This window comes from Sebastes fasciatus, chromosome 1, assembly GCF_043250625.1.
Source record: "Sebastes fasciatus isolate fSebFas1 chromosome 1, fSebFas1.pri, whole genome shotgun sequence".
Lineage (NCBI taxonomy): Eukaryota > Metazoa > Chordata > Actinopteri > Perciformes > Sebastidae > Sebastes > Sebastes fasciatus.
This window is the reverse complement of record NC_133795.1, coordinates 25033167-25049432: the sequence shown is the minus strand read 5'-3', so window position 1 is coordinate 25049432 and position 16266 is coordinate 25033167. Positions and strand designations below refer to the sequence as shown.

The window sequence follows — 16266 nt, the reverse complement described above, 5'->3', positions numbered from 1 at the left end:
AAATGTCTCTTCTGTGAACAACTCTTCTCTGTATCCCTCATTGAAAATGCTGTTGCTTTCTTTAGAAAGCCGAGATGCAGCACTGACCCCTCTTAGAGAAGAAGAGTGTTGTTGTAGTACTACGGCCCCCCTCCTCTCCCCCCGCCTGTCACTTCAGACAGCCTCTCACTGGAGAGCTCTCTCTCAGATCAGCACTAAACTCTCCCCTTAGTCTCAGGAAGTGTTGGAGGAAGCACTCACTGCCTAGTAGGCTTTTCTTAGACTCCCAGGTCTCATTGCATATTCATAGCCCCCCTCCTCAGTTGAGGGTATCAAGTTTAAAAATAGAAAAAAAAGACACCCATGCTTTAATTATTTACTCTAGTATTGTTAAAACTCTCTGTAATTTTAGAAAATATATTAAGGTTTTTGCACATTAATGTTTCATATTTAAAAACAGTCCTTTGTTCGCTAAACAGTGAAGTATTGCTGCTGCCTTTGACCGCCAGCATAGAGGCCATTTTCCCATGAGCTTCAAACAGTTAAAACACTTTTACGCATCGCTCTCCATCGCCACACAAATAATGCAAAGACACTTACTGCTGTAAGTGGGAAATTGAGTGGCTGTCATTTGTCATCAGATCTTAGAGCACTGGATGTGTCCTCCTGAACATCACACTCTGGTGTTGTGCAAATCCATTACACTACAAACAGATATTACACTTTATAATAAGTGTGAGCAAACTGCAAGAATCTTTTTTTACTAAATCATGGAGAAAAAGTAAGAGTCATCATTTTTAATGGGATACACTACAAAATACTAGATTGTTTTTTTAAAAAAAAAAAAATGATTGTGAAAGAGTAAACAAATCACCATACTGCTAAGTAAGGTACAAGTTCCTCAACATTGTACAGTACTGACAGCACCACTGGAAATCAGGGTGTATGCTGTTAAACATATGGGAATAATAACTATTGACCACTGAGGGGAAGCAAACATTATTGAGATTTCTGCAACCACTGTAAGTCTGAGAAACATACTGTGCAAACCATGGCCTAAACAAAGAAACATGATACTTCAGTGTACTTCACTTGGTTTAGGTTTTTTTGTGAAGGAAATGCCATCTCATGGTGGTGCCATACCATTGAATGAATAGGCGTGGAATCTAGACACGCCCTGTCAGGAAACAGGAGGAGTGGGCGAGACTCCCAGCAGCTGGAAGTTGGCTGGGAACCGGCTGGCAGCCAAAAACCTTCGGCTGGGAGCAGAGGAAATTCTAGGTGGTTGCATCTGTAGCTGCAGTAACATGGTTGTCTTTCGTTGGGCACAACTCATAAAATACTTAGAAAGTAAACCGAAAAATGGGGAGAAAATGCAAATACTGTATGTTGCTGATTTTTGCACCTCTAAATAAATAAAAAGGATATGACTTTCACCCGTTTTTAATATTGCAAATAAACTGTTTTTTTTTTTTGTAACGTTAAAATCAGTGTTTTTTTGTTATAAACACAGAAAATAACGAGTCCTAAAACAAAGCTACAAGTTCTGCTTTTATAAAAAGTTTGCCAGTTAATACCTTTTTGTAAGTCCTCCAAATCCCAAAAACAATTGTGCTGTCAAATGTTTAATCAATGCATGCAGCGAGTCCACCTTCAGGTGCTTGTGAAGTTGCAAAATATGGTCACAGAAAAGAAAATATTCTTTTATACACTCTTATTCATTGCAAGGAAAAAAGTTACCATAAAAGCCTTTATTTAGTCCGGTGTAATGGTTTAAAATGCCACCTGGTTTTAAACTCACATGGTCTTTCTTAGGATGTAAACAATATACCATACAGATTGATTACATCTGGTACTCTATATCAACTTATTGTGTACTTTACATTATACACAGCACAGCATATAGGGCAAACACAGTACATGTTGCCAGTGGGGTAGTGTGTCCATACACTCAAGTGTCTGTATCAGATCACATCACTGCCAGTCCCATGAGTGAAAAAAATTCAAATGCTGTGCCCACAAAACAAAAAACAAGTGATTCCTGCGGTTGGATTCAGGCGAGAACGTCTGCGCCTTGTCCTCCTGCTGATTAATAGCCAGCGTGTCTCGCTGAGCGGCCGCGCTGCGCCACGGCTGGGGGTTCAGACTGTGAACGAGGCGATGGCTGACAGTCGTGAGATATGTGCTGCTCTGCTCCACGGGAGGTAATGAATCGGTGTGGCTGCCCGGACTGAAGTGTAGACAGCAGGAGGAAGAAAAGTGATCAGTCTTTCAGGGTGAGGTACTACATGTCCAGCATGTGGGCCACTGATAGCACGAGGGAGAGAAGAGGGAGGAGAAAGAGGTGAGATGGGGTAAAACAGTGAAATGAGAGTTATTGAAGAAAGGGAGAGAGTGGTGGATAGGAAATGAAATCAGGCAGAAACAGAGGGAATGTATGGCTACAAACAGAAAAAGAGAAAGAGAAAGATGGGTGTCACCCAGTCTGTGTTAACGTTCAGGCTGAAATCGCTCCCTGTTCCCCCCAAACACTTCTTAAACCATCACAGAGGGGGTTCATTATTCTCACTTTACTCCTCCACTAATTATCGTTATCATTATGGGGGATAATTACCATTTCACTGCCTAACACCCATGTAGGCTGCTCGGCTCTGAGTCACACACAAGGTTATCAATAGCTGCTCAATTGCAGTCTCATCTGCCTAATTATACGATTTGGGCTTTGTGATAACTGAAAAGGATGTGGGATCTAGTATTATGCTTTGTGAGTAGTGCTGGTGAGACGCGGAAAGTCAGCATAAGGCCCTGAAATAAACCGATGCGTGTGGAGCCTGTTAATTAAATGCTGTGGCTTGCGCTGGAATATAAATCAGAGGAAAGCCAGGGTTGTGAAACAACTGGAAGTCTCTAAAATATTCTGCAAGCTGGTACAGAGCTGCGTTAAACAAAACCCTGCGAGACGCAACTTCAGATCCTCTATCTTTGATTTCCTTCACTCATCGCCTGTAATACATTTCTCTAAAAACTTTTACATGTTATCTGATTTCAGGGGGCCTCTGTCTCACACCAATTCAATCAGTTCATACCCCCAATATGAAGAGCCCACAACAGCATGCAATTGTTCACCAGACCTGCTGGCTGTGACTTCTGCTAAGCTTAGTAGCCGTGTTTGTCGAGGGGGTTTCTAAATCCCTCTGTGGCATTTTGGAGTTGCAGCTGATGCCCCCGAAACTTGACGAACGCTCTCCCCCATCTGCTGCAGTTCAGCACTGGAGCACAAGACTGACACAGGCCTAATCAGCAAGAGAAATTCATTAGACCTGCGCTCAGAGAAGCAGAGCTGAGATGAAGTCAGGAATGAAAAAAGAGGGCACGAGGGCACGGGTACAGAGGGGAAGAAGAAGGTGACGGTATGGATGGTTCAGTACGCGTATGACAGACATTTGGGTCAGACTGGTGGAATGTGTGCCACAGAGGACGTCATGACAGACAGGAGGCACATTCTCTTTGACCCCAATTACCAGAGGTGTTTCTTTCCACCAGCTAATCCGTGGCGTATAGGGTGGCCCCTCCTCTGTACCGTGGAGATTTGCTTTTCCAGCCTGTTCTTTTGCCTACAAGTCAATGAATGATGGCATAGTTCTGCTGACCAGGATGGAACTAACTTCTTATGAAACTATAGCAATCTCTCTGTTTCTTAACACATGAATTGTATCGTGGGTCTTCGTAGTAGGCCCAGACATTATTTTTTTATTATCAATTACAATGTCAATTATTTTTCCAAATAATTGTTTAGGCAATAAAATATCAGAGGATTGTGAAAATCAGGGCTGCAACTAACAATTATTTTCATTGTCCATTAATCAGTTCTGGATTAATCGATTAGTTGCTTTGTATCTAAAATGTCAGAACATTGTGAAAAATGTTGATCAGCGTTTCCAAAAGTCCAAGATGAAGTCCTCAAATGTCTAGTTTTGTCCACAACTCAAAGATATTCACTTTACTATCATGAGTAAAGAAATCTGAAAATATTGACATTTAAGAAGCTGGAATTTTTTTTTTTTTTCTTAAAGAATTACTCAAACCGATTAATCGATTATCAAAATAGTTGGCGAATAAATTAATAGATGACAATTAATCGATTAATCGTTGCAGCTCTAATTTCTAATTTATTAATCAATTAATTGTTTCACTCTAATGCCTGTGTAGATAAATAAATAAAATAAAGTTGACAAGAAAACCTTTTGAAACCTGTTAACAACCCCTTCATGATATTCAGAGATATGTCGCTCTTCTGCTTATATTCTCCTTCTCAGAATGCTTGTTAAGAAAAACTTCTTGTATTTTTTAATTTGAGTGCTCAGCTGTTGGTCAGACAAAATGGACATTGCACTTTTTTCTGACATTTTATAGAGCAAACTTATGTTCTGCCTTTCAAAATATTTGTATTACTCAAGTGGTTTCCACTGAACCGCAGCAACATTTTCATGTGTTTAGTATATTATCTGACCAGCGCCTCTCCTCACTTCTTTCCACAGAGACACTTATGGACTCCACTACAGCCACAGCGGAGCTCGGCTGGACGGTCTACCCCGTGTCAGGGTCCAGTGACAATAGCGTAAGTGACATGCACTATACTTTCACAACGATCTGCTTTTGATTTAATTAGATTATTATTTAGGTAATAATATAATTGCAAGTCATTTTAGGATGTTTTCATTGTGACAAAGGTGAGGTGTGTGGTGGCCCTCTCTTTTGTTAGATGTTAAAGTGCAGCTAATGTGTAAATTTCCTCAGTCCCCCATGATGACTTTATTTCTGTTGGTAGCCAGTGTTTTGGTTTCTCACTCTAAGGTTAAAGATCAATTAATGTAATGAGCCGTCCTGGTCCCCAGCCCCAAAAACAGGGGGGTGGGGGAGAATCCAACGGCAAAGTTAGATGTGAACTCCACGAGTAGATGTTTTTGAAGAAGAAAACTATTTGTTTGATGTAGAATTTGAAGATACTACCCCTTTTTCTTTTTGGATATTATTGTACTCAATTCATTCAATCCACGTAATCCTGAACCGGGAAGTATAAAGAGTGACAAACACTGTGTAGGGAGGAGGTTGGGGTTAATGGGTGCCTCAAAAAACACTGGACTTTTACCAGGAGGCCTCTGTATGTACCCCGTGTGAAACTAGAAGTTAACATTGATTTGTCACGTAACTTCCGTACTTAAATTATGCCACTTCCAGAGTTATTTTAAACCCAAACTGTGATCTTTTCCTAAACCTAACTAAGTAGATTTGTTGCCTAAACTTAACCAAGTTGTTTCCTGTGAAGACGGAAGTTTATTTTAAAAAGATTGTATGTATGTAATGAGTGAAAATTGACAAACATTGCAGGACATTCATAATAAAACTTAACATAAAATTAGGATTAACTTGTTGTAAGATATCATACGATGTATGAGGATACGTTACGGATAGTATTTTTTAGCATTTTTGGGTTAGTCTTCCATAAATGGGTTTCGTACATTTTAACCTGATCTGAACTTTCTGCTTCACTACAAACACAGTAAGAATGAACAATCATAAACTCGAAGCTAAGTACGTGTGTTCGTATGCCAGGCTAGAAGCTATGTGTTATATGGGCCCTGTTGGTGTTTGATGCACAGTATTTCCACATGCTTTGCCAGGGCATCGGTTCCTCCTAGCCACATGCAAGCCAGGCCCACTTAAAGTCGGCCAAAACCATAGTCTCAGTCTCCTTCACTTCTCCCCCCACCACAAGATTTAGTCTTCTTAGAGTGAGTCCAAAAGAGAGAAAAAATGTTGTAGACTTATTTGCTGGTGCATTTCAAAAAACCACTGCCGATTTTATTCAATTATTTATGCTTCTGTGGTTTGTATTAAAGATGGTTTGAATTATCATGCTGCGTCTTTCTGCACTAAAAAAGAAGCAGAAACTCGCAGCGTGTAGAGCTGGCCTCCAACAGTTCCATGATACAACTTCAAAGTCATCCAGCAATAATTCAGAATAACTTCATCTCCCCCAACCTGAGGGCATGTTGTCTCCTCCCCGCTAATTCCTACAATCAATACGCAAGCAAAAAGACGCCCGCTTTCCCTTTCTCTTTCTCTCGCCAGCTCTGGATCCAATTTACACAGAGAGAGCTTATATGCACACATACCGACTCCAAAGGCAGTTTACATCACATCTTCCTTTCATCTTTGCAAAATGTTAAGATTCAGCAAAACATTCACCCAAACCATATTTCATAATCAGATTTAATACTAAGTGGAAACTTCGGACTAAAAAAGTGGAATACACGCAGAAATCCAGAAGGGTCACTAGTTGTTGTGCAGTTAAAAAGTGCCCACTCTGGTGACATTGAGGTGAAAATAAGGTCCAAACGTCAAACTTGAAGACTCTCTTCAAGAATCATCGTTGTTCCGTGCGGTGTACCGCCTGATTCCGTGGTAGTTTCCTCTTCCAAATAACATATCTTAACATTTAGTTTGACTGGAAGGCTTATCTATGAGGACTTTCTTATTTCCTGCTTTGACTTCAGATAATTCCATGCTCCTTCCTGAAAACCTCCGCACGCATTTATGATCTATCCCTCTCTTGGGGAGCAATGAAATGCAAACAAGTCCCTAATCCCCCGGACTTAGTCAGGTATAGGTTCGGTCTTATCAGCGTGGGCACTGAAGTTTATGATGATATGGCTGAGCTCGTCAAAAGCACAGCCCGTTGGAAAGTGAAGAGTGAGAGCGATGGAGATAGCTTGTCCCTTATGGCCCGGGGCAACAGGTGTGGAAACAGAGCTCGCTCTCCCTCTCAGTATAACAGCGAGAGGTGCTTTACAGAAGCTATTGTCTTACACACATATATGCATGGCTTCATCGGGCTTAGCCGGTGGATCAGTAACATCCAGCGGAGCGCCGCGCCAGCAGTTGGCTTTCACTACTCTGTATAGCTTCATGAAATATATCCTAACTTGACATGTGATACTTTGAGACACAATGGAAACGCAATCAAGTCACAGTGCGATATGAAGTCAGAAACGCTACGGCAGTTGGTGTTCTTCCGCATATTTGAATATCGCCTATCAAATTATTATTATAAGAAATCTCGTAAAGCACAGCTGTAAAATCAACTCCCTACAGGAGGTTTTTTAGAAGTGATTTGTGTGAAACAATATTGCAGTTGAGCTTCTGTAAATCAAGTTGTACAACCCTGTCTGCGTGTACTGCAAGGCAGTCTTCCTTTTAATTATGCAAAATGACAGCTATGTTGTCCCTCAGCCAGACGAGCAAAACGTCTTCATTATTCTTGATGGCAAAGCCAAAAACACTGGCGACCAGTGCAATATTTACCATACCAGAATGTTATCCCGAGGCGGTTCAGGAAGTTTACTGAATGAACGTTTTGAGATTGTGGCAATAAAACGCACGTATCGCATGGCTCACTCCACCCACACAGGGAAACCAGTGCAGTCAGTATAGTTAGAATATCATGTAGACGTGCCTCTATGTGGAGACTTAACCTCATGTGCACATACATACACATAATACACAATAAACATATAACAATGTTAATACTAGGGCTGTCAATCGATTAAATTATTAATATATATAAAATATTAATATTTATAAATATCGATTAATCGCAAATTAATTGCAATTTTTTTATCTGATCAAAATGTACCTTAAAGGGACATTTATGGGAGTGGGCAAATATGCTGCTTTATGCAAATGTATATAAATATATATATTTTATATATATATATATATATATATATATATATATATTATTGGAAATCAATTAACAACACAAAACAATGACAAATATTGTCCAGAAACCCTCACAGGTACTGCATTTAGCATAAAAAATATGCTGAAATCATAACATGGCAAACTGCAGCCCAACAGTCAACAACAGCTGTCAGTGTGTCAGTGTCCTGACTTGACTAGGACTTGCCCCAAACCGCATTTGATTATCATAAAGGGGGCATATCTGTAAAGGGGAGACTCGTGGGTACCCATTGAACCCATTTTCATTCACATATCTTGAGGTCAGAGGTCAAGGGACCCCTTTGAAAATGGCCATGCCAGCTTTTCCTGGCCTAGTAGCTAGTATAAGCTAGTATAACACCAATGTTGGTTGGTACCAATGGATTCTTTAGGTTTTTTAGTTTCATAAAGTACCAGTATCTTAACTCTAGTTTTAAAACTGAGGCCGCTACAACCTAAAAATCGCAAGTTGTGTTAATACGTTAAAGAAATTAGCTTTAAAATGAATTTGCGTTAACACGTTATTATTGCGTTAACTTTGACAGCCCTAGTTAATACTTATAGGTATCTGGCGCAAATTTGCATTTAGGTTTTTACATATATTGCTCAGCAGAATCCGTTAAAAATGTAGTTTAAGAGGAAAAAACTACTACTGCTCGGCACATTTGGAATGAAACCTGTGCAGCTCCTTTAACATCAGAAGTTACTCAGGAACCCATTCACAGCTGGCTATAGGACACGGAGCTAATGTATATAGCCATCTAGCAGAGCAAAACTGCATGTGATTATCATTAAGTGGGCATGTCTGTAAAGGGGAGACTCGTGGGTACCCATAGAACCCATTTTCATTCACATATCTTGAGGTCCGAGGTAAAGGGACCCCTTTGAAAATGGCCATGATAGTTTTTCCTTGCCAAGATTTAGCCTAAGTTTGGAGCATTATTTAGCCTCCTTGGTGACAAGCTAGTGTGACATGGTTGGTACCAATGGATTCTTTAGGTTCTTTAGTTTCATATGATACCAGTACGAGAGGAAGAAACTACTACTGTTTGGCAAATTTGCAATGAAACCTGCGCAGCTCCTTTAACATCAGAAGTTACCGTTCACTGCCGGCTATGTGACACGGAGCTAATGTATATAGCCGGCCGGCGGAGCAGGGTTAAGTGGTCAGTATTTTCTTCTCAAGTGGAGCTGAGAGAAGTGTGAACATCAGGTCAGACCTCCTGACCCGCTCACTCCTACGCCTACGAGTACTGACAACAGCAGCCGTTTAGAAATAGACTTATGGCTGCAGGGAGCACACAGAGCTACTGCGGAGGGAACACTGAGGTCTGCTGCATTATGCAGAGAACATAATAAGGTGGTGTGTGGTAGTGAGTAAAGTTATCATTATGGATGTGTCATAATGTGTTGTACTAGGATATAGCTAATGTCACTTGGGGACAAAACACACGGAAGACAACATTTTGCAAAATGTTTTTGAAACAAATCTGGTGAGTTATTGAAGTTTATTGTATTCAAATTCCTCTGGAATAAGATTGAGGTTGTTTACATATCACTGTGGGTATGTGTGGCAAACCGACATGGCATGCTTTTTTCCCCACACAGCCTCTCTTTTTCTTTACAAGTAATTTGTTGAACGTATTTCATTGTATCGGGACTCGCTGGGTTTTAACGTGGCCGCTGATTTGTGAATGCGATTCACAATTAAACTCTGTGAAATTACATTTTAAGGAATTACGCAAAGAAACATGCAAACATAATCCACATGTAACTTTTGTGGAACGGGGGTTAAAAGATGGAATTGTTCTTCTAGTTTCACATGTTGCGCATTAGTAGCGGACAGTGGTAATTGGAGCTGACTGGAGCAGACAGTTCTACTTAAGTCTGTGTGTGTGTGTGTGAGTCTCGGCCCGGTCTCCTTCAGGATTTTGGCTCCCATGGCCTCTCTCGTAGTAATTGAATGCAGAGAGTGGGTGTCATTTGTCCCCTGTCCCTCTAGGGAAGGCACTCTTGCTCTGACAGATTTCCCACAACTGCAAATGGGGCGACTGTGCCCCAGGAGTTTTCCACATGGCTCTCTCTGCCTGCTTTTGTGTGAATAATTTATTTACTTGTGTCAGTGATAGAGCGGTGATATGTAATGTGGCCCTGGATCGTGATGCTGGTTCAGGTTAACTCAAACACCGTAATGACAAGACGTGATAAACACACGGTTTCTGTTATGTCAAAGCAATGAAATCTAGGAGTGTTCTGACAGAGCGTTCGCATCGCTGCTTGACTGATGTGTCACTCTGTTCGGACCAGTCGTAAGAAAGCCCGTTTCTTACTGTAGTTGTCTTGTGCAGCTATAGCTTTAACTACAAGACTTATAGTTATATGTGCTAAGAGACCCGTTTTGTCTTTTTTTAGGGGGGTACAGGGGTTCTTTCGGGGGAGATAGCAGGTCAGCAGTAGATGTCACATTTCAATTAATTAAAACACATTTTGAAAGTGTATAGGGGCTTAGAACATTATGATGGGAGTATATGATGGCCATTCCCATGCTTTATTTGTGTTGATACCATTTGGTACTAAATTTAACCATTTTTTACCACTCGAAAATTGATAAAAAATGATCAATAATCTCTCCAAAATACCACATTAAGACACCAAAACCTTGAGGATCACCATAGAAAAAGCCATGCTGTGGTTTGGTTTCAAAAACGTTTGACATTTGGAGATTTTTGCAAGAATTGTGTGTTTTTTGGTGATTGGATGGCGAGCACTTCTGTTCTGGAAACTGCTCAGAAACCCCCTTATTGTCAATCTACCTAAGAAAGCTATCCATCCTCTGAATGCTCTAGGTCTATAGTTTGTGGCTGTAAAGTTGCATGAGGCTGTGACTATTCTAGAGGTCACCACAGGTCATTTTACACAGGTCTCACTACAATGAAATGGCTACCATGAGGACTAACATCATCACACATGAATACAATTGGGCTCATTGGATCCCCAAGAGTGTCAGCTCTCCACTCCTACCCATTTAATTTCAAGACTGTTTAGAGCATGGTTTTTGCCCAAAATTGCATGTGATTATCATGAAGTGGTCATGTCTGTAAAGGGGAGACTCGTGGGTACCCAATAGAACCCATTTTCATTCACATATCTTGAGGTCAGAGGTCAAAGGACCCCTTTGAAAATGGCCATGCCAGTTTTTCCTTGCCAACATTTTGCCTAAATTTGGAGCATTATTTAGCCTCCTTCTTGACAAGCTAGCATGACATGCTTGGTACCAATGTATTCCTTATACTTTCTAGTTTATGATACCAGTATCTTCACTCAAACTTTTAAGCTGAGTTCTTATTAATAAAAATTGAATAATAGAAGCTATAAAATAACCTCTTAAATTACAGTTGACCCCAGTAAATGTATGCAATCCTATGTTTGAGGGTTGATTCTTTCTTTAGATTTCCAAATAACAGTTTTCAAACTGCTCTGAAAGACTGTAACGACCGTCAACAACTCCTCCACTTGTGCTTGCCAAACAGATCTATTTATCAAAAAAATTTAACTGCTTGTTGAAGACAAGTGTCCATGAAGAGTGTAGTTGTGGTCAACTTTTCGCAGCCAACAGACTTGTCGACCGTCTGCTCGTTGGCTAAGTTCTCCTGGTCGCGCAGATGTACAGGAAATTGAGAATTCTGACAACTTGATTGTGTTGCTTGTCGTATGAACGCACGGTAAGAGCATAGCAGTCCCAACGGAGCAATAGAACGGATGACATATCAAAATCCATACACGTATCTGTCTGCAGACTCTTGGCTGCTGACGCTCGCCCGACTGTCCTTGAAAGTGGATATCATTCGACATCTCGAAGGTTTCTTCCACCGTTTTAGATGAGGATTTTGTCTAGGATTAACAGTTGGAGGTTTTTGATTTTGAATCAATTTGGCAGTTATTGATCACCTTAAGGCTATAATTGTAATTAAGGTCTATACAAATGCATGACGTTCATGAGCACTGGACCCTTCTGTTCTCGCTTACTGTAAACCAATTTGGATTAAAATGTCGGATAGATGGATAAGATGTGAGTGTAAAATAGGAAAGTGCACAGTAGCTCCTGCATAATGTGTGCTTACAGAGGAGTTTGGTAATTAGTTGCTACAGAGAGGTCCAATGAGGACTATTACACTTATTTCATTGTCTGCTGGATGAGGCAATAAGCTGTCTTTGGTGAATGGCCTCAGCCGTAGAAGTAACTCCAGTCTATAATTCAGGCGTGACAGTGCGTTCCGCTTGGCTTTACAGATAAAGCAGAGACCTACTGTCATGGAGACGTATGGATTGCAGGTCAGCTGAACTTTTCTCTCTCTCTCCTGGAGTGGCAGAGGAGATATTGATTCTGAAGCTCATTCTCAGTGAGCGTCACTGAACTGTAGCACCTCATATAACTCCAGAGGAAGAGAGGGTCAGCTGACATATAGTAGTCTCTACTAGCCCTGCTGTAGTCTAACAGACACAATCTATATCAGGTTTTCTGTGTCTCTCAATGTTGCTGCTCTAGCATGATAGAAATTACAGGCATGCCAGTTAGTAGGCCCAAGGCTGGTAGTTTAATTAACAAAGAAGAGATGGCTTGACGACAGTTGGAAATCATTTGAATTGGCAAGACAATAAAGGTGCAGTAATACGTTTTGGGAACAGTACAAGGAAGAGCAGCTGCATATTACGGCTTGATCTAGATCTAACATGCGTTATCTAAACAGCAGGTGTGCACTCTTATCAGACAGATTCAAGAACAGCATTCTGTTCTTAAAGGGGACATATCATTAAAAAAAAAATCACCTTTTCAGTGCTTGTGCACATACATTTAGGTTTCTAGAGTGCCTGCCAATTAAGGGGGTAAAAAAATATCGATACACATTAGTATTGCAATATTATGTTTTGCGATACTGTATCGATTCTCTAAAACTCGAAAAAATTTGACGGCCCGACGGCAGACCCGGAAGTTATTCTGTATTTCGGAGGTTAAAGCGGGACTAGCTTGAAGCTAGAGTGAGGGTAATGGCATCATATGAAACTAAAACCTAAGGAGTCCATTGGTTCAAACCATGTCATTCTTGCATGTCAAAAAGGAGACTAAATGACGCTCCAAATTTACGCTAAATTTTGGCGAGGAGAAACTGTCATGGCCATTTTCAAACCGACGAGTCTCCCCATTACAGACATACCCACTTTATGATAATCACATGCAGTCTTGGGCAAAAAACAAATTGTTTTTTTTGCATGAGGTACACATTTTTTATTTTTGCCGATTCTAAAAAGGGTGTATTTGAATATTTCTGCATACTTGGGGTCCCTAAACAATCTTAGAATTGCATAAATTCACTATGTTTTATTTTATAACAGTTTTCCTAGAATTTGAAAAAGAATTGCTAACAGTATCCCAACATATCGCAATTTATTGAATCCTTACCCCTATATCATGATACCTATCGTATCGCCAGATTCTTGCCAATACACAGCCATACTACTAACCCACAAACTGTGAAATAAGACAACCCAGTCCGTTTTTTGTGGGCTGTCTAGATCATAAAACATGTGATTCAACAAGCCATTCAGATTTGGCTCCCCTTCCTATGTAATTTGCAGGCTCATTAGAATATAATATAAAAAGAATGCTTTTTAAACATTAAAGCATGTAAACATGTTCTAGTAGAAACCCAAAATACAAATATGAACCTGAAAATGAGAACATGTCCCCTTTAAATGCTAATTTTGTAATAAATAATACTAAATAAGCGCCCTAGGCCTATGTCCTTCAAAATGGATTGTATACTTGCGGCATTAAATATCACATGCAGGTGCGTTTTTACTGTTTGTTTTAGTCTCCGTGGAATAATGGAGATATAACACCCAGCAGGTTAAACAAACACATAATTATTTGCCAACACTACTCGACCCAGGATTATTGGACCCCAATGAGAGCAATTAAAACATAAAACAGCGTCTTTGTTTGGAGCCAGTCACGCGTTCTGTTTCAGACCATTGATTTTTTTATCGTAATAATATGTTTCTGTGTTTCTCAGAGGACGAAAGCGCATTCTGTGTACCATGAAAAAAACACATTGCTTGTTATTTACCTAGAAGTCTTACAGTCTTATGTCTCATAACTTTAAAAAATACCCCAAAATTTAGCAAATGCAAATTAGCTCTTGATGATATTTGGTATGCCTTTGGTTATTAAGAAAATGCCTTTGATCATTCTGGCATTAAACATCTATTTATTTTATGTTATAGTAAAGCACTATTCAGTGCACTCAGCCCTATGGCTGTTGATTTCCACACACAGAGAACAAGAAAAACAACTTTCTGCCAAATGTAACAGGATCTCAGGCGTTTTTGTTTCCGTTGTCATCTGAGGGCAGCTCATCCCCTCTAACTAATCCATCTTGACATCCACCACCAGGGTTACCTCCACCTTCTACACTTAAAACACATGACCACCCTTTTACAACACTCCCGGTAGAGAGCCAGGGGAAAGAGCTGTGAAAATGAAGACGTTTCTTCTAATTTCACACTCGGCGCTTGATCGTTAGGCTCTTATTATGCCCCATTTGCTTCCCTCCACTGGCTGTGATGAAAGCGGGGCAAAGAGGCCATGACAGGACAAAAAGGGGCCCTCCATCAAAACACATTTTGTTTGGGGTCTTTTTTTTTTTTAGCCTGCATCAACCCTTCCCCCCACATCACTGCCAACACTTTCCCCTGCAGTTTCTCCTGTCTACGTCCCTCATTAGCGGCAACCCCCACCTGTCTCCACATTCATTTTATTAAACTGCGATTGTCCAACGCTCTGTGCTCAGTAGAAGCGGACTGCCTGCTCTTGTTTAATTGGCCCACAGCCCCCACTCCCCACTGCTTCTCAACAAGTGGGAAGGTCAATGGCTGCTCATGACCTGGGATGATGATGTCTGCCAGCGCGGGCCAAAAGACAGATTTATCCTTAAACCACACAACCAAAGACTTGCAGCTTGTACAATCATTTAGCCATTTATTTGTATGATTTTAAAGCTACTCGACAGTAAATCTGACCACATTGCACTGTGATTTAACTACGGCTGTCAATCGATTAAAGTATTTAATCAGGATTAAGTGTAAGTGTTAGCCTCCTTGTCAACAAGCTAGTCATGGTTGGTACCAATGGATTCCTTAGATTTTCTAGTTTCATGTGATACCAGTATCTTCACTACTAGCTTTAAAACTGAGCCCAATATAACCTAAAGATTGCAAGTTGCGTTAATGCGTTAAAGAAATTAGTGACGTTAAAACAAATTTGTGTTAACTTATTGACTTTGACAGCCCTAGATTCAATATAAAAAACCTGCTCAACAGTGCTTTGGAAAGTTCACTTGCAAACAAAATTTGTCAAGTCCTACAAATGTCACAGATTTTTTTTTTTTTTTTTAAATTCTAGCTATAACACATAATAGTTGTTTTTTTTTGCAAATTTTGATCATTAGGAAGAAAGGCCCAGTTTTGATAAGTAAAGTTTTTCTAAATTTTGCATTCTGTTTACTCATTATTATTTTTCTTTTTGGCTGCGCATCAGTCCTTTCTGTGTTGTTTGGCTCTCGTGATAGTTTGGATTGGAGTTTGGGTCAAGCCCAGCGTCACACTAGCAGTGATTAATTAGGACATGGGAATTAAGAGCCAAAGCTGTTCTAATTAGTCAGAAAGTTTTTGATAGAGTGCCGCTTTCTAACAAGATGGGTGACTTTCTTCTCCTGACCTGTCAAACTTTGTCAAAATCCTCACTAAGTGGGCACTAATTTGAGAAATTATATCAGCTGTGAAGTGAAGAGTGAAGGGGGGAGGTAGAGCTGTAGAAGCGGTAGAGGGTGCAGCTGATACAAAGTGGCTCTTGGGGGTCGAGAACAGGTTTTTTTTTTTTCTTGGCTGAGATGCCGAGGTCAAGGTCACGACCTGCCCGGTGGTTAGAGCGCATGGTGTTTAAAGCGCATGGTGTTTAAAGCTGGTTTGATCCACGGCCGAGGGGCAGGAAAACCACAGAGGCTGCATCTGGAGTCTGTACAGTCAGAGCGAACACTCAAATTGGTGTGTAATATGTGGACTTTGAAGTTGAATAGAAAAACCGGAGCGAAATTTGTCCCTTGATTGTTCTTTATATGATTACCTGTGTAATACGATTAATGTCAGTTTAGTGTGACTTTGATCGTGGAAAATTCATGTGATGTTTCCTCAGCGCTTCGCTGTAGTGAAAGGAGCTTTCACTACAATGTCAATAACCCATTACAGTATGTGCTATGAATGTGTCCTATTAAGACACAATAAAAAAGTGGGACGCATAAACCAGAAACCCTCTATGCTCTGTTCAAGTGACTTAATGTCACGTCTCCAGTTTCTCTTAAAGCATTACAAGATGTGAATGGATTCCTCAATGAGAGGACGGGGAAGGAGAGGGTAAACATGAAAGCTCTCTGCGTCTACAAAGCAGGGTTT

At 40.4% G+C, this 16266-nt stretch overlaps 1 protein-coding gene across 5 annotated transcripts in view; it reads left to right on the top strand.

The window, feature by feature from the left end:
* The window catches only part of ephb2b (eph receptor B2b), a 159642-nt gene that overhangs the window by 56201 nt on the left and 87175 nt on the right, over positions 1-16266 (top strand). For all 5 annotated transcript variants that reach the window (XM_074639362.1, XM_074639353.1, XM_074639378.1 and 2 more), the window contains exon 2: positions 4518-4597. In XM_074639362.1, the coding sequence (XP_074495463.1) occupies positions 4518-4597 (80 nt within the window). The remainder of the gene's footprint in view (positions 1-4517; positions 4598-16266) is intronic.